The 18,392-nt window shown below is 54.8% G+C and overlaps 2 protein-coding genes across 3 annotated transcripts in view; one reads left to right on the top strand and one right to left on the bottom strand.

Moving 5' to 3' along the window:
* Window positions 1-18,392, bottom strand: part of LOC129467502 (aspartate-rich protein 1-like) — a 172,960-nt gene that overhangs the window by 97,274 nt on the left and 57,294 nt on the right. The window lies entirely within an intron of this gene.
* LOC129468552 (low-density lipoprotein receptor-related protein 5-like protein) overlaps window positions 1-18,392 on the top strand; it is a 52,462-nt gene that overhangs the window by 32,468 nt on the left and 1,602 nt on the right. Inside the window, exons 1-4 of one of the 2 annotated variants that reach the window (XM_063623424.1) lie at window positions 3,871-4,036; window positions 6,123-6,519; window positions 9,153-9,324; window positions 16,656-16,872. In XM_063623424.1, coding sequence (XP_063479494.1) covers window positions 6,254-6,519; window positions 9,153-9,324; window positions 16,656-16,872 — 655 coding nt within the window. In that variant the 5' untranslated portion in view covers window positions 3,871-4,036; window positions 6,123-6,253. Of the gene's footprint in view, window positions 1-3,870; window positions 4,037-6,122; window positions 6,520-9,152; window positions 9,325-16,655; window positions 16,873-18,392 lie in introns of those variants that run through there. The other variant, XM_055254266.2, reaches the window with a different exon arrangement.

Raw genomic sequence — 18,392 nt, 5'->3', positions numbered from 1 at the left:
TTGGGACATGGGGAAACGACACGAAATTCGCATTTTAGTGTCCATAAATGAAGTTTTGTTTGCCCCTAGCTGTGTTGTCTGAGGCAGCCTGCCTTCCCACAGCACGGCAGAGCTGAAGAGGTGGGAAGGAGACTGTGTAGGCCGCAGCACTGAACATATTTGCTCTCTGGCCCTTCCTAGAGTGCTTGCTGACCTCTGTCCGACAGCTGGAAGGAAGGATAGGACCTGTCCTACGATAACCACTATTGACATTTGAGTGCATTTCCTTCCTGGCTTTTGTGTGAGGGTGGCAGTCTGTTTGCTTTCGTGGTTGGGATCTGCTGCAGGCACGGCGGGCTGTTTGCATGAGGCTTCCTGGAGGACAGGGCTAGGCTCGGAGCTGCACCAGCATCCTGCACGCAGTGGGGCCTCAGCAGAGAGCCGTGGCGGGTGGGGCAACGTCAATGCTGGTGGACGCTGGGCCTCCACGTTCAGATCAGCCCTGGCGATAGGTTTGGGCCATCCTCTCTCTGGCCTCTGTGCAGTGGCCCAGGCCATCCCCCTGCCTGGCACACTTGCCTCTGGCCTTCCACTGAAGCGCTCCCCTTACCCGCTGCTCCCCGCTGGGTATGGGTCCAATTGTGTCCCTGAAGGAGATATGCTGACGTCTGGAACCTGTGTCTGTGACCTAATTTGGAAACGGGGTCTTGGCAGATGTAATCAAGTGAGGACGAGGTCACCCTGGAGTGGGGGGCCTATATCCACGGTGCTGGTGTCCTCATAAGAGCAGGAGAGCAGACACTGACACTCAGGGGTGAAAGTTGTGTGGAGTCAGAGCAGGGCTTAGCGTGATGGCGGCTGCAAGCCAAGGAACTCCAAATATTTCCTGCAACACCAGAAGCTGGAAGAGTCCAGGAAGGATCCTCCCCTGCAGCCTTCAGAGAGAGTCTGTCCCTGAAGATGTCTTGACTTTTGACTTCTGGGATGCAGGTCTTGGGGGCAGGGTACATTTCTGATGTTAGAAGCCACCTGGTTGGCGGCAATGTGTCACTGCAGCCCCCCACAGGTTCTGGTTGTCCATGTGGTCAGGGGCAGAGGTGGGCAGGGATGGACACGTCCACGACACCGGCCCATCCCTTAAGACTGCTTTTTGTTTTGAGGACAAGGCTGCTTACCAGGAAGTTGTACCCTGCCTGGCCCTTGCCCCAAGCATAATCCGATTCATCCACTAGAGGGCGCCCATGTGATGGCGACAGCAGCACAGGCCCAGGGCTGGGGAAACCGAGGCAGGCAGGCTGGGAACAGTGAGGCGGAGGCAGCACTCAGAAGGTGCCCCAAGTGCCTGGCTACAGTGGAAATCTCTGAGAGCCAAATTCAGATCTGCCCTGTGCTTGGCCTCGTGGAAGGGATGTTGCTCTTCTCTCCTGCATCTGTGCAGGGAGGAAGGGAGAGGTCAGAAGCCCGCTTGGAGGAGGCTCGAGTGAGGGGAAGGTTTCACTTTCAGGCAACATTGTGGGGCTGGCTATTCGTTTAAACAACCCCAAAGAAAACCGTTTGGCCAAACTTTTAGTTCCCAATTTACTTCCTTGGTGTTTAAAAAATTCCTACCAAGGCTCTGTAGCTGGTCCCAGGGAAGGAGTTGGCCTCTCTTCTTTATAGCCCAACACAGTCGCCTGCGCCTGCCCCTCCCAACCACAGGCCTGCTTACCCATGGCCATGGCTGCTGCCCGGACCTCACTACACACAGAACCTCCTGGAGGCCAGCTGTGGGCACCAGCCTTGGCAGGCATCTGGCAGAGCCCAGGCTGGTGGCACTCTCTCTGCAGCTGCTCCCTGCCAGCCTGGCTGGACAGAGTCCCCACCACACTGGGGTCACTTCTATACTGGTCACAGCTCACTCAGACCTTCAGGCAAATGGGTTGGGTCCTGGGTCTCTCCCAGGTGTCACAATCTCTGCAAAACGCAAAAACCTCAGGGGCCTTGCAGCCTGAGGCGTGTCAGAGACTCCTTGGAGTCAGTAAACACCTACAGATTCATCCCAGCAGTGAAAGGACTGCTTCACCACAGAGGTTTGATTTATTCCTAAGTAGTTGCATGGGATGCTGAGAATGGGTTCCTGATGGTGGGACTGGAGGCCCTTTGCTGACCTAGTTAACAGAGGGCTAGGGCTGGGTGTGCTCAGTCCCTGAAGGTTCTAGGCCCATTTGGGACGCCCCGCCAGAACCTGCCACGTGGTGACAGCTACCTAAATCCCAGAGGCTCTTGAGCTGGAGAACAGACCTCTCAATCTCAGCGGGCCCCCTGCACATACCCCATAACCCTAGCCCGCCTTCACAGTACAGTTTGTGGCTGTGTATTCACGGATAGTGTCGCTCACCTAAGGTCTCTGCCCTGTGACCCCAAGGGCGTCCTGAGGGCAGATCCCAAGTCTGTTTCATCCACCTCTCCTTCCCTAGCAACTGGTCCAGGGCCTGGCCTGAAGTAGCTTCCTACAGAGATACTGTTGGGATGACGGAGGCAGCCAGGCATCAAGTGAAAAACGCGCTTCCTGGATGTGCTGGCTCCTGGGATTGAAGTGTTTGAGGAAGCGAAGTGAGCTTTCCTCTTGCAGCTGTGTGTCCTTGGGCCGGGAGCCTACCCTCTCTGAGCATTGGGGTCCTTGTCAGTAGGATGGGGCATCCTCATAGCTCGAGGGGTAGTGTGAAAATTGTGTGTTACTTTAATGATTTTTTTTTTTTTTGAGACGGAGTCTCACTCCAGTGCGCAGGCTGGAGTGTAGTGGGACGATCTCAGCTTACTGCAACCTCTGCCTCCTGGGTTCAAGTGATTCTCCTGCCTCAGCCTCCTGAGTAGCTGGGGTTACAGGAGTGCACCACCACGCCCGGCATAGTTTTGTATTTTTAGTAGGGTTTTGCCATGTTGGCCAGGCTGGTCTTAAACTCTTGACCTCAGGTGATCCACCTGCCTAGGCCTCCCAAAGTGCTGGGATTACAAGCGTGAGCCACTGCGCCTAGCCTACTTTAGTGATTTCTTAGGAGGACAGAGGGAACTTGCTGGCAAGGCAGGCTTGGAATGTGTTTTGGGATCGAATGCCGGTTTCTGTCTGGCACTGGCATTCTCTGTGGGGCCATGATGGACACACTGCTGAGGTCAAGCATGATTCGTCTCACGCTGTGCCTGGCAGTCTCGTTGGAAAGTTCTGTAGACACTGTGTGGACGGGGCTCTTCCCAGACAAGCCCTGGAGGACTTCCAGGACTGTGATCTCCCCACCGTGGCTGATTAAGCAGGGACCCTTCGTGAAGTGGAGTCTGTGGTCCCCTCTAAGTCATAGCTAGACAGGGACTCAGGCACCATCAGGCCTGGCTGTTATTCACTGTGGATGAGGAGACAGGCCCAGAGAGGGGCAGGAACCTGCCCGAGGTCACCCAGCACGGGCAGGCCCCCGAGGTTTCGGTCTCGGATTCTCCCTGCTCATCCCTGGATGTAGCGCTGCTGTGGACATGGGGCTGTGCTAGGGGCTGTGGAGAGCAGAGGGCTTCCGCCAGGACCTCGGTGAGCCAGTAGGGGTGGCGCCCTGGCCATGGGGCCGACTGGGGGTACGAGATGGCCATTCACCGGGGTGCGGGGAGGAACAGCTTCCCTGAGGAGGAGGAGGCGGTGTCGTGTGACCTGGGCCTTGAAGGACAGGTCCAATGTCAACAGAACATTTTGGGAGTGGAGTCTAGAGGGAGAAAATTTGTTGAAATTCAGAAATCCCCCTCCCCCTACCAATACACACCAAATCAGACACCTCCTACCAGATCTGAATTTGGCTCTCAGAGATTTCCATTGTAGCCAGGCACTTGGGGCACCTTCTGAGTGCTGCCTCCGTCTCACTGTCCCCAGCCTGCCTGCCTCGGTTTCCCCAGCCCTGGGCCTGTGCCGCTGTCGCCATCACGTGGGTGCCCTCTAGTGGATGAATCGGATTATGCACTACGGGGCTTGGAGCAGGATTCAGAAGGGGCTCCTGTCCTTCCTTGAAATGCTGGACGCCGGGATCCTGGAACACCTCTTCAGGTCTCTGCATTCCTCCTGGCAACAGCCAGAGCCTGGGCTCAGGGGGCTGCTGTTGTTTGAAGGCTGCAGCTGGTAGGGCACTCAGGAGACCTCGCAGTTGGCTGCAGGGCCAGGTCTAGGGGCCAGGGCATGAGGGACGCTCTGGGCTGGCTCAGCCCCGGGCGCTCGTGCGGATTGTGACCGTGGAGGCATGGCCACATGATGCTGAGAGGGGTCTCTGACCCTGACCTTCTTGGCTCTGTGCATCCTTGAGACCAGAAAGGTCTGGAACAAATGAGTGAACAATGCCCTCACTCGGGGAGGGAGCCACATCCTGACCCCAGCAGCCTCAGAAGGATCCGTGTGAGGGTTATGGGGCACCCTGGGGGCCCCGAGTCTGCATGGGTCTCCACGTGCAACTTCTGCAGGAAGCTCTGATAAATCCCACCTGGGGGTCCTAGGACACAGTCAGAAATGCTGATGCCGCTGTGTGTGGATCCCTGGGCCCTGGGGGTCAGGAGCATGTGGAAGGTGGGCCACAGGGGTTCAGAAGAGAATCCTGTAACCGCCCCTGCCCCCCAAACTGAGAAGCCCACTGGAGGGCCATGGGTGAAAGCTTGGGGGGGTCTCCATGTGTCCTGTGGAGTGGGTGGTGAGGGGTCTCTGGGTTTGCATGCTGCTGGGTCTGAGCGGCAGGACCCCGTCCACAGCTGATCCCTGGGCCCTGCTGCTCAGATGCTCTCTCAGTGTGGCTGTGGCCACCGAGACAGCCTGAGTCGAGCCTCTCTTGTGCCGGCTGTACGCTGTCAGGCCACGCTGGTGAGTTCGGCAGGGCACAGATACCCGGAACAGAAAACTTTCCTTGGGGATTTAACATATGCGAATCTTGAGGTCTGGCAAATCTTTCCCTCAGCTAGAGAGGGGGCTTTTGAGACCAGAATTACCTCAGCATCCTCCTGTCCCCAGCTGTGTCCAGCCTGTCTGCAGGGACATCCTGAGAGGACCAGGCTCTCCCCTCATCCACCTGCGTAAGTGCCACCCTGAAGCCTGTCCACCCATGCTGTGGAGAGGCTTGGCCTCAAGCTGTTTAGCCAGCAGCAGGCTTGGGCCTGGGGTGCAGCAGAGACCCAGGTGGCTGTGGGGTGGTTGCTTCATGGGGTGGTTCTGAAACCCAGTTGGAAGTGCATGGACAGTACCTTACCTGTTTTCTGTGGGACCCTATTTAGAAACCAGGGCTGAGTTACTGGGGGTCATCGCTACATTCTATTCTGATGGCCACGGTGGAGCCCCATCCAAGGAGCCAGGGCCCTGGGTCTAGCCTTGACCAGAACGCATGCCCTGGAGGTGTTTCTCATCTTGCGCCTGTGTTACCTGGTGTGTCAAGTGGCCACAAAACTCTGTGTTAGCTCTAGGTGCCCCTGGGCTTCGGAACCAGGGTTTCCCTTCATCTCGGTGACCCAGGACCATCTGGGCAGTGAGTAAAGAGGGTGATTCACTTGACGGGTACATCTGGTCCTGTCTAGGAGCGCCCCTAGGCACGGTCCTGGGGCCTGAAGCTGCCCTCGGGTGGTGGAGGGGACGGAGAGAGCTTCGGGGATGGAGAGAGCTTCAGGGACGAGGTGGCATTGAGCTGGGCGGGAAGGGTGAGCCCCTGCAAGGTGGGGTGGGTGTGCTGGGGACACTGAGCAGCATGGCCAGCAGGTGGGTCTTCAGCTCGGTACCCGGAGGGACTTGTGGTTGGGGCTGGTGTGTGGCCAGGAGAGGGGCTGGCAGAAGACAAGGTGGACTGTGAGGCAGCTCCCATCCAGCGGTTGAAGCCCGATGGCCTGGCTGTGTGGCTTTCAACTGGGTGCATAACCTCTCTGTGCCTCAGTTCTCTCATCTATAAAATGAGAAAACAAACAGTGCCAGCCTCCCAGAGCTGTCATGAGGATGAATGAGTGACCACGTAGCATGGGCTGGGTGTGTGTCACCTAACATTACCAGCCTTTGCAAGGAGAGCCCTGGGGACCTGGCTGAGTTCTTCCTTTGCCTGGCCCACCTCAGGCCTAGTCTTGTGCCTGCTGCAGGCCCCTGACCCCTGACCCCACTGCACCTGTCTCCACAGGAGCCGAGGAGGTCCTGCTGCTGGCCCGGTAGACGGACCTATGGAGGATCTCGCTGGACACGCTGGACTTCACCGATATCATGCTGTAGGTGGACGACATCCAGCATGCCATCGCTATCGACTATGACCCAATGGAGGGCCACGTCTACTGGATGGATGACGAGGTGTGGGCCATCCGCAGGGCATGCCTGGACAGGTCCGGGGCACAGACGCTGATCAACACCAAGATCGACGACCCCGATGGCATTGCAGTCAACTGGGTGGCCCGAAGCCTCTACTGGACCCACACGGGCACGGACCACATCGAGGTGATGCACCTCAGTGGCACCTCCCACAAGATCCTGGTGTCAGAGGACCTGGACGAGCCCCGTGCCATTGCACTGCACCCCGAGATGGGGTAAGACAGGTGGGGGCTGGGGCCTGGAGCCAGGGCCAGGCCAAGCAGAGGCGAGACCAGGACGAGTCATTCTGGAACACTGTCTTGCATCAGAACCTGGAGGAGGGCTTGTTAAAACACCAGCAGCTGGGCCCCATCCCCAGAGTGCTGATTCAGGAGTTCCAGGGCGGGGCTGAGGGCTTGGGTTTCTAACAAGTACCCAGGTGGTCTGGTGCTGCTGCTGGGTGCATGCATAGACAGCCCTGGAGACCTGGAGTGAGCCCTTTTTTCCCCTGGCTTCAGCTTCCTTATCTGTAGAATGGAATGGTCCACCTGGGTGATTTCCAGGATGACAGTAGTAAGGGCAGCCTCTGTGACACTGACCACAGTACAGGCCAGGCCTCTTTTTTTTTTTTTTTTTTGAGACGGTGTCTCACTCTGTCGCCCAGGCTGGAGTGCAATGGCATGATCTCGGCTCACTGCAACCTCTGCCTTCCGGGCTCAAGCGATTCTCCTGCCTCAGCCTCCCAAGTAGCTGGGATTACAGGTGCCTGCCACTATGCCTGGCTCATTTTTGTATTTTTGCTAGAGATGGGGTTTCTCCATTTTGGCCAGGCTGGTCTCAAACTCCTGATCTCAGGTGATCTACCTGCCTTGGCCTCCCAAAGTGCTGGGATTAAAGGCATGACCCACCAGGCCTGGCCAGGCCAGGCCTCTTTTAACACTTTGCACACCATGGATCTTTTCATCCAGGAAGGTAGGTGGTTATACAGTTGAGGACAGTGAAGCCCAGAGATGCTCAGGGACTTGGCCAGGGTCACACAGCAGGAGGTGGCAGGTGTGGGGCTGGGCCTGGCAGCATGGCTCCAGCTCTCCAGCGTAGAAGTCTGTGAAAGCAGAGAGCTTGTCAGTCAGTAGGGGAGCATTTCTGAGACCCGCCCCCCCACAGCGGCTCAGATTGCAGTAGCTAGGGGCCTTCCTGGGGGCTCATAACCCAGAACACTAAATGGGCAGACCCTGAGGGAGGAGGCGCAGTGGAGCTGCGGGTGCCGATGGGAAGTCCCGGAGAAACTGGGAGGTCAGTTGCAGTGCCGCCCTCTGTGGAGCACTTAGTAGGCGCCAGGTGTGTTTCCAGGTTCATGGCCCTGGGACCTGAAGCTCAGAAGGTGAAGTGACTTGCCCAGCGCACCTGGCGGGCAGAGGATTTGCAGGCTATGAAGCCTGTGCTCATGGCCCGGCCCTGGGGGTTGCGAGTGTGCTGGCTGGGGAGCTTTTCCTGCAAGTGAACTGGTGTCTAGAAGCCAGCATGTCAGGCACCAGGCAGCGGGAGCACAGTAGGCAGATGGTGGGGCCCGAGCAGCCCTCTGTGGACCCTGGGGCATGGCGGCATGTGGAAGAGAGCTGCTCCATGTCGGTGGCTGACGGGCTGTGCCCCAAGGAGGGCAGATGAGGGTAGGAAGTGGGGTCCCCCAGGGCTTTAGCAAAAGGAGGCACAGGAGCTGGTTGCCAGCTGCAGTGAAGGGAACATGGCCCTGAGGTCAGGAGCTTGGTCAAGTCACTGCCTCATGGGCCTCAGTGTCCTCATCTGTGAAAGAGGAAGGGACGGGGAAGCTGACTCCAAGGTCCCTCCTAGCCCTGGTTTCATGAGTCTGAGGATCCCAGGGAAATGGGGCTTGGCAGTCTGACGTGTGAGGCCATGGGGTCCAGGGAGGGGCACCGAGCTGGAAGCGGGAGGCAGAGGGGCTGGCCGGCTGGGTCAGACACAGCTGAAGAAGAGGCTGTGACCTAAGGCCCCAGAACCTCCACCCCTGAGCTGCCATCCCAGGATCTGGGTTCCCTCCTTGGGGGGCCACAGGGAATAAGTCACCTGTCCTTTGCACAGGGGAGTCCTTCAGCTATATGCAGAAGATTCCGCTCTGCCCCTTCCTCCCTCTGGGTGCTGAGCTCCTCCAGCCCACCAGTCAGACATGAGGCTGCCCTAGACCCTGGGCAGGGTTATTGCTGTCCACTGACCTTTGGGATGGGAGATGAGCTCCTGGCCCCTGAGAGTCCCAAGGGCTGGTGCGGTGAAGCCTGTGCAGGATGGAAGTGGGCACCACTGTCCTAGGGGAGCCCCCAGGGGCTCTGGTCACTGGGCTTGCCGCTGGCATGCTCAGTCCTCCAGCACTGACACCAGCATCTACCGACACCCAACATTTACAAACACTGACATTGACCAACACTGACATTTACCGACACCAACATTAACCGACACCGACATTGACTGACACTGACAATTACCAACACCAACATTGACCAACACTGACAATTACTGACACCGACATTTACCGACACCAACATTGACCAACACCGACACTGACCAACAGTGACATCTGACACTGGAATCTACCGACACTGACGTTTACCAATGCCGACATTTACCAACACTGACATTTACCAACACCGACATTTACCCACACTGACGTTTACCAACGCCGACGTTTACTGACACCGACATTTACTGACACCAGCATTTACCAATGCTGATATTTACTGACCCCAACATTTAGCCATGAGATGGGGGCCGGCTCGGGGACAGGCATTGCTCTTGGCAGTGGGGATGCCACAGAGACCAGATAGACGCATGGGGTCATGGACTTCTGCTTCTTCTCCAGCCTCATGTACTGGATAGACTGGGGAGAGAACCCTGAAATCGAGTGTGCCAACCTGGACGGACAGGAGCTGCACGTGCTGGTCAACGCCTCCCTTGGGTGGCCCAACGGCCTGGCCCTGGATCTGCAGGAAGGGAAGCTCGACTGGGGAGATACCAAGACAGACAAGATCGAGGTGAGGCTCCCATGGAGGTGTTTGATCCAGGAGGCCTGGCCCTGCCCGGCTGTCCCTGGGCTTCTAAGAGGCCAGGCCCGGCCACCCCCTGCAGCCTGACATACGTATCGCCAAGGCACCAATGGGTGCCTGTGCTCTGCTATTTGGCCAAGTGTAATGCTTGAAAAAATAGTTACAATACTTTCTGACAAAAATGCCTTGAGAGGGTAGTGCTATACAACGTCCTGTGGTTACGTAAGATGTTATCATTGGGTCAGGCGCCTGTAGTCACAGCTACTTGGAGACTGAGGTGGGAGGATCACTGGAGCCCAAGAGTTTAAGGTCAGCCCGGGTAAAGGGGACACGGGAAACCTCTGCACTGCTTTTGCCACTTACTGTGAGCCTTAAACTATTTCACGAACAATATAAAATTAAGACAAAAAATTAATAACATATCCACTGCCCCCACTTAAGACATAAAACATGGGTGTCATTGAAGCCAGAGGCAGCCACTGGCCTGAGTTTGTTGATTCGTTCCCAAGCAGTTGAAGACAGTTTTGTTTTTCTGTGGATGTCTCTTCTCCCTATGCTGGGTGCAGCCCTGCCCTGCCGCTGTGGTCGGATTTCAGTGGCCTTGTCCTGTGGGTGTGCTTTGGCAGCTTGCTTTTTGCTCACCTATGGAGCCTCTGTTGAGCTTTTGTTGTTGTAGTTGTCCAGGCTGGAGTGCAGTGGCACGATCTCAGCTCACTGCAATCTGTGCCTCCTAGGTTCTAGCGATTCTCCTGCCTCAGCCTCCCGTGTAGCTGGGATTACAGGCGCCTGCCACCACACTCGGCCAATTTTTACATTTTTAGTAGAGACGGGGTTTCACCATGTTGGCCAGGCTGTTCTGGAACTCCTGACCTCAAGTGATCCACCCGCCTCAGCCTCCCAAAGTGCTGGGATTACAGGCGTGAGCCACCGTGCCCGGCCTCTATTGAGCATTTTTTTGAGGTGCTCTTAGTGCCAGTGATATGTTAGTTACATGTGTCCCCATCGCACATTGTCACCCATCGAGGTGACATTGGTGCCTCTCCTCGGGGTAGACGCCTCCCTTTGTTTCCCGCAACTTCTGAAGGATTTTCCTGAGCCGCATCAGTCCTTGTTGACCTCACCACTGGGGTCACCTTTGCTCTCCTCAGGTCTCCCAGGGGAGGCCCGAACCAGGCAGCTTGCAGGGGAGGGTGGGATGGAGAACACGAGTGTGCGTCTGTGTTGCAGGATTTCAGACCCTGCTTCTGAGCAGGAGGAGCCTCAGCACCTTCAGGGTGGGGAACCCAGGGATGGAAAAGCCTGAGTGGATGCCCCTCCCACAAAAGTTCTAGAACCTGCAGATGTGGCCATTTCCTGTTGGAACTCCTTGTAAATGTTTTGTTTTTGGCAAGGCCCACGTTTCTGGGCTGCTGAGGATGATTTGCCTTCACGCATCCCCCCTACCCGTGGGAGCAGGTCAGGGACTCGCGTGTCTGTGGCACACCAGGACTGTGACAGGCGTTGTTCCCTGTACTGTCGCAGCAGTGGTTTTCTTGAGACAGGGTCTCGCTCGGTTGCCCAGGCTGGAGTGCAGTGGCGCGATCATGGCTCACTGTAGCCTCCATCTCCCTGGGCTCAGGTGATCCTTCTGCCTCAGCTTCTGAGTAGCTGGGACTACACACACACACCACCACACCCAGCTAGTTTTTGTATATTTTTTTGTAGAGATGGGGTTTCGCCATGGTGCCCAAGCTGATCTCAAACAACTGAGGCATAAGTGTTCCACCTGCCTCGGCCTCCCAAAGTGCTGGGATGACAGGCATGAGCCACCATACCAAGCCCAATGATTTTTTTTATTGTGATAAAATAAACATAGCACAAAATTGATGATTTTAACCATTTTAAAGTAAACAATTCAGGCCAGGGACGGTGGCTCATGCCTGTAATTCCAGTACTTTGGGAGGCTGAGGCGGGTGGATCACCTGAGGTCAGGAGTTCCAAGACCAGCCTGGACCAACATGGTGAAACCCCCCTCTCTACTAAAAATGCAAAAATTAGCCGGGTGTGGAGGCGGGCGCCTGTAATCCCAGCTACTTGGGAGGTTGAGGCAGGAGAATCACTTGAACCTGGGAGGTGGAGGTTGCAGTGAGCCGAGATCTCGCCACTGCACCCCAGTCTGGACAACAGAGCAAGACTCTGTCTCGAAAAATAAATAAAGAAATTTTTTAAAAAGTGAACAGTTGAGGGGCGTTTAGTATGAGGACAATGTGGTGCAGCTATCTCTGCTACTGTCTACTTCTAGAACACTTGCCTCTCCCCTGAAGGAAACCCCATGCCCGTCGGCACTCATACCCATTCTCCCCTCTCTCCCAGCCTCTGTCAACCAGTAATCTACTTTCTTTCTCGGGGGGGTTCACTTCTTCTGGACATTTTGTGTGACTGGAATCCTGCAATAGTGGCCCGTGTGTGGCTTCTTTCTGTAGCGTCGCGTTTCCAAGATTCATCCCCACATTGTTGCACATTACCAGAACTTCATTCCTGACGGGGTGCAGTAGGTTAGGCCTGTAATCCTAACACTCTGGGAGGCCAGGGCAGGAGGAGGATCACTTGAGGCCGGGAGTTTGAGACCAGCCCGGCCAGCATAGCGAGACCTCATCTACAAAAAAATTTTAAAAGTTAGCTGAGATGGGAGGATCACGTAAGCCCAGGAGGTCAAGTGAGCTGTGATCACACCGCTGCACTCTAGCCTGGGCAACAGAGCAAGACCCTGTCTCAAAAAATAAAAAAAAAAGTTCTTTTTTTGTCTGGATGACAAAACGTGCCAGAGCACATTTTATTTTTCCATTTATCGGCTGGTGGGCAGTGGTATCCACCTTTTGTCCACCATGAATAATGCTCCTGTGAACGTTTGAATGCAAGTTTTTGTTTGAACACCTGTTTTGAATTATTTGGGTATATGTGTAGGGGTAGAATTGCTGGGTCGTGTGGTAGTGTTAGGTTTGACTTACTGAGGAACTGTTAAACTGTTTTCAGCAGCTGCTGCGCCGTTCTGCGTCCCCACCGGCAGTCTGTGAAGGTTCGGACTTCACCTCCTCACCAGTGCTTCTTTTCCATTTAAAAAATATTCAGCCAGGCGCAGTGGCTCACGCCTTTAATCTCAGCACTTTGGGAGGCCGAGGCGGGCAGATCACCTGAGGTCAGGAGTTCAAGACCAGCCTGGCCAACATGATTTTTAGTTTCTACTAAAAATACAAAAATTAGCTGAAAGTGGTGACGTGTGCTTGTAATCCCAGCTACTCAGGAGGCTGAGGCAGGAGAATCGCTTGAACCCAGAAGGTGGAGGTTGCAGTGAGCCGATATTGCACCACTGCACTCCAGCCTGGGCAACAAGAGCAAAACTCCATCCAAAATAAAAATAAAAATAAATTAAAAATTATATTTAAAAAGGGCTAGGCGCAGTGGGTCATGCCTGTAATCCCAGCACTTTGGGAGGCCGAGGCAAACAGATCACCTGAGGTCAGGAGTTCGAGACCAGCCTGGCCAACATGGTGAAACCCCGTCTCTACTAAAAATACAAAAATTAGCTGGGTGTGGTGGCGGGTACTTGTAATCCCAGCTACTCGTGAGGCTGAGACAGGAGAATCACTTGAACCTGGGAGGCGGAGGTTGCAGTGAGCCGAGATCATGCCACTGCACTCCAGCCTGGGCAACAAAGAGTGAAACTCCATCTCAAAAAATAAAAAATTATTAAAAATTTATCACAGCCAGCCTAGTGGGTGTCCCATGTGGCTTTGTCTTGCATTTCCCTGATAACTAGGATACTGAGCATCTTGTCCCAGGCTTGCCACACCTCAGCACTTTGAGATACGTAGCACAGTCCCCATTTGCGAATGAGAAATGAGGTTTAGGGAACAGCAACTTGTACCGTGTCATGCAGTGAGCAGGGGGTCTCCGGGCAGTCTGACTCCATAGCCGACCAAGCTCCAATCCTTGCCACTCCTAGTGTTGTGGGTGGAGCCCAGGGTGTTCCCACATTTTTCAGATGAGAACACCAAAGCTCAAAGCAGGAGCATTTTGTCCACATTGGATACACGATGTCTGTGGTTTGGTCCTGAAGTCACTTTATATCTTGGTCGTCCAGACTGGAGTAGGACGGGGGGTTCTGGGGAATGGGGAGGGTATCTAAGGTAAAAGGAAGGAATTCCAGATTCTCTCTACTGTCCTTGGGAAGTTAGAAGAATCAGAGGGTCTGGCAAAGTCAAAACAAGAAGAGAAATGCAGTCAAGAGGAAATGGAGCTGTGCAGGAACAAGGGGGTCGCAGGAGCTTACCCTCAGGCCCTGCACTTGCTGGGGCCTTCATGTCACAATGACGTAAGCACTGCGTGTTGATTTCCCACTTTAATAATCTGTCTGTAAGCCAGGCGCAGTGGCTCACGCCTGTAATCCCAGCATTTTGGGAGGCCGAGGCAGGTGAATCACCTGAGGTCAGGAGTTTGAGAGCAGCCTGACCAATATGGTGAAACCCTGTCTCTGCTAAAAATACAAAAATTAGCCGGACCTGGTGGCGTGCGCCTGTAGTGCCAGCTACTCGGGAGGCTGAGACAGGAGAATTGCTTGAACCTGGGAGGCGGAGGTTGCAGTGAGAGCCGAGATTGCGCCATTGCACTCCAGCCTGGGCAACAAGAGCGAAACTCCGTCTCAAAAAAAAAAAAAGTGACCTCTGGCCAGGTGGAACAGCTCACACCCGTAATCCCAGCACTTTGGAAGGCCGAGATGGGCAGATTGCTTTAGCTCAGGAGTTCAAGACCAGCCTGAAACTCCAGCTCTACAACAATAAAATAAGATTTAAGAGATAATAGTGACCTTTTGGTAGACTGAAACCTGGAGTGCTTTCTTTTTCTAAATGCGGATTCTTTTCTTCGTTGTGTTTGTGTACTGTGCAAATGTCCCTCCCCCAGCCCTGTTATTGTGAGTGGAAGAAGGGGCAAGGATTCCCCTGCTACTGGGAGCCCCACCTCTCATGCTGCGTGTCCTTGGAGAAGCCTGCACTTCCTCATTGTACGCCAGGGCTGGGTCCCTCCTTGGCATGGTTCTGTGCTGCTGGGATGGGGCCAGCCCCTCAGGCATTTTCTGAGTATCACACACAGGTGTGTGCATTCATGGCCTTTGCGTGTCTTCCTGTTGTGGAAGCAAAACGCAAAGAACCCTAGATGATTTTGGGACCAGGACTCCGTTACCTGCTGTTCATTCCTCACCAGAGCAGCTAGGAGTGGGTGGAGAGGTCAGACTTCCAGGCACAGTCGCAGGGGCTGTTCTAATCGTGTCCCTGCCAGCCTGCTCATCAGGACCGCCTGTTGGGGGGCTGTTACCATGATCCCATACCTGGGCCCTGGGCCATCTGATTCTGATGTAATTGCTCCAGGTTGGGGTCAAGCCTTTGTTTTATGTTTTGTTGTTTCCTCTGTGACGTTAGCCACTGGGCTAGTCTGAGCCCCTCAGTTACAGGTGGAAAAACTGAGGCCCATGGGGGTGCAAGGACTTGCCTAGGACCCAGAGCCCCTTGGGGCAGAGCTGGGGTGGGGCCTGGCTTTGGGTCCCAGAGCTGCCGGTCCCCTTCCCGCTCTCCTGGCAGCTTTCTTTTGAGACGAGGTCTCAGAACCTTCACACACTGCCGGTGGGGATGCAGAACGGCGCAGCCGCTGTTGAAAACAGTTTAACAGTTCCTCAGTAAGTCAAACCTAACACTACCATACGATTCTCCTGCCTCAGCCTCCCGAGCAGCTGGGATTACAGGTGTGCGCCGCCATGCCCAGCTCATTTGTTTTTGTATTTTTAGTAGAGCTGGGGTTTCACCATGTTGGCTAGGCTGATCTCGAACTCCTGGCCTCAAATGATCCGCCTGCCTTGGCTCCCCAAAGTGCTAGGATTACCGGCGGGGTTACACTGCACCCGGCCCTAGCAGCTTTGTCCTGTGCCGTCCAACAACAGATGACCGAAGTCTTTGCTTCTTAACATGCATTCCATCAGCCTTACAGTTTTGCCACCTGCAAAACAGAGGACTTGTTGCTTTTCTGGTAAGCTGGAAATGTAATCTGGCTGCACAGGCCCATGGACGCTTGCCTTTAATGGCCTCGTGTCTCTTTCATCCGGTCCTGAGAGGTAGAGGACTTGGATGTTGCACCTAACCCAACCTTCCTGTTTATATTCCGTGGGCTCATTGATCATCAGGACCACGTCCTATCCCACGCGTCTGTATGCTTCCATTGGTTCAGGCGTTTTTACCTGGATAGTATTTTTTCTTCTGTGGCTTTTGCGGTGGTAGCTTTTAATCAGCATTGACTCCTCAAGAAAAATATTTAGCTGTTACATCTCAAGAGGAGACAGGGTGGAAAGCACCTGAGACCTGCAGGCTCAGACTTAGAACCAGAAGTGCCCTCAGAGTTCATCGGGCCCTGACCCAGCGGGAAATGAGTTCATAGAGAAGCGGGAGAACCTTGCCCCAGGTCCTGCAGCTGCCCACACAAACTCTGTGTGGTGGGTGTGATCTGGAGACCCACCCAATCCCTATTCCGCACTGCTGCATGTTGGGGCAGGCATTGCTAATTGATCCCAGGACTCCTTGCAGAGCACGCCCTGGTCCAAGACCCACACCCTGGTTCTCTAGGCAGCCGCTGCCTGTCAGCTGCACTGGTTTGGGAGAGGACACCTGCTTACCTGCTATGTTCCAAATTGTGCTGTTCATACCAGCACAGGTGGGGGATGCTGTGGGAAAGGGATCTTCAGCTGGCCCCATCACTGCTCTGTCAGCTGGGGATATGGGATCATAGTGAAAACCTCATGGCTGGGCACGGTGGCTCACGCCTGGAGTTCCAGCACTTTGGGAAGCTGAGGAGGATGGATCACTTGAGGTTAGGAGTTCGAGACCAGCCTGGCCAACATGGTGAAACCCTCGTCTCTACTAAAAATACAAAAATTTGCCAGGCATGGTGGCAGGCACCTGTAATCCCAGCTACTTGGGAGGCTGAGGCAGGAGAATCACTTGAACCCAGGGGGTGGAAGTTGCAGTGAGCCGAGATCTCGCCACTGCACTCCAGCCTGGGCGACAGAGCAAGACTCTGTCTCAAAATCTCAAAAGAAAAGAAAACGTCATTTATCCAGTACCCCTGGAGAGCCACGATACCTGGCGTTTTACAGTACCTGGCAAGGTGCAGGTGAAGTTGAGGCTCCTGGGTGTTGAACCCGTCTTGTTTGGGGCAGCTCAGGCCCGAGGCAGGGTCAGGGTTGGCTCTCCTTGGCGTGGCCCTGGCCCATCCAGACCTGTATCTCTGCCATCCTGCAGGTGATCAATGTCGATGAGACGAGGAGGCAGACCCTCCTGGAGGACAAGCTCCTACACATTTTCGGGTTCACCCTGCTGGGGGACTTCATCTACTGGACTGACTGGCAGTGCCACAGCATCAAGCGAGTGCACAAGGTCAAGGCCAACCGGGACGTCATCATTGACCAGCTGCCCGACCTGATGGGGCTCAAAGCTGTGAACGTGGACAAGGTCGTTGGTGAGTTCAGCGGGGCGGGCCCCAAGCCGTGGCTCAGCTGCAGACTTGCATGAGGAAGAATTAAGTGACGGGTCCAAACCTGGGCATAAGTGTTGAGCTGGGGTGCCCCGCCTTGGGGAAGGGCAGGATGGGAAAGGTGACAATATCTGGCTAAGGGTAGATGGGAAGGGACCAAGGGTGCTGATTAGGGAATCGCTATGGACTAGGAATATCAGTAACAATGGTTAGAAAGTGGCTAACATTTGTTGAGCACCTGCTATGTGCCTGGCCCCGGCTGGGAGCCTTCATGCCCAGAGTGACCCCGTCTGCGAATGCAGTTCTTTGCCTCACTCAAACTGGGGAGTGGGAGGCAGAGCCACACAACTCACAGGTGCCGAGCTCAAGACTCACTCCCGGGTCTGCCTGGGCTGGGCTGTGCTGCTTGCTGCCCCTGTGGCCAAACACACGCGCACCTTTCACCTGAAAGGATCCGCAGAACGTTTTCCGAGGAGGTCGTTGTTTGGCACTATGATTTGTCTCTTCCTGAAAAGGTGATAGAGTTACACTGGAGAGAGCAGCATCCAGGTGTGACAGAGATGGGCCTGGGGCTTGCGGGCAGGGGCTCTGTGTCCGGCTGGGGCCTGGGGTCCTGCGCTGCACCTGTGTGTCAGAAGCACTCAGTAAATCTTTGCTAATGAAGGATGAGAGGATAGAGGACGTGATGTTTGCTGCTGCATTGCCTGCAATCCTGGATGAGATGCCCAGGTTGGCTTTGCTCCCCGTCGGGTGGATGTGATGTTAGCTGTGATGTTAGATCCCTGGCTTTAAAATACAAGGGAGATGGAAATTGAGGGAGCAGGTTGGGGCAGAAAGGACAGCCTCGCAGAGGCCTGGAGCTGAGGCAGTGCGGGCGATCCCAGGAGCAGTGAGTGCTTCCGTCACGGCCTTCATTGCACCCTGTGGTCCTCATGCAGGGGATGGAATCCATGAATTTAGTTTTCTCAGCCTCCTTTAAAAACGCATTCATGCCAGGGGCAGTGGCTCACACGTGAAATCCCACCACTTTGGGAGGCCGAGGCAGGCAGATCACTTGAGGTCAGGAGTTTGAGACCAGCCTAGCCAACATGGTGAAACCCCGTGTCTACTAAAAGTACAAAAAAAAAAAAATTAGCCGGATGTGGTGTCACACACCTGTAATCCCAGCTATTTGGGAGGTTGAGGCAGGAGAATCACTTGAACCCAAGAGGCAGAGGTAGTGAGCCAGTATTGTGCCACTCCATCTGGGTATTGCCCTCCATCTGGGCAATAGAGTGAGACCCTGTCTCAAAAAAAAAAAAAAAATGCATTAATGCCAGGAGCAGTGGCTCACGCCTGAAATCCCAGCACTTTGGAAGGCTGAGGCAGGAGGATCACTTGAGCCCAGCAATTTGAGAGTGTCTCTCTTGGGCAACATAGAGAGACCTCATTTCTACCAAAAAAATAAAAATTAACAAAAAATTAGCCGGGCATAGTGGCATGTGCCTGTGGTCCCACCTACTCAG

The sequence above is a fragment of the Symphalangus syndactylus genome, chromosome 18 (genome assembly GCF_028878055.3).
Source record: "Symphalangus syndactylus isolate Jambi chromosome 18, NHGRI_mSymSyn1-v2.1_pri, whole genome shotgun sequence".
Taxonomy (NCBI): Eukaryota; Metazoa; Chordata; class Mammalia; order Primates; family Hylobatidae; genus Symphalangus; species Symphalangus syndactylus.
The sequence above is the reverse complement of the archived record's forward strand: the minus strand, read 5'-3'. Positions and strand labels throughout refer to the sequence as shown.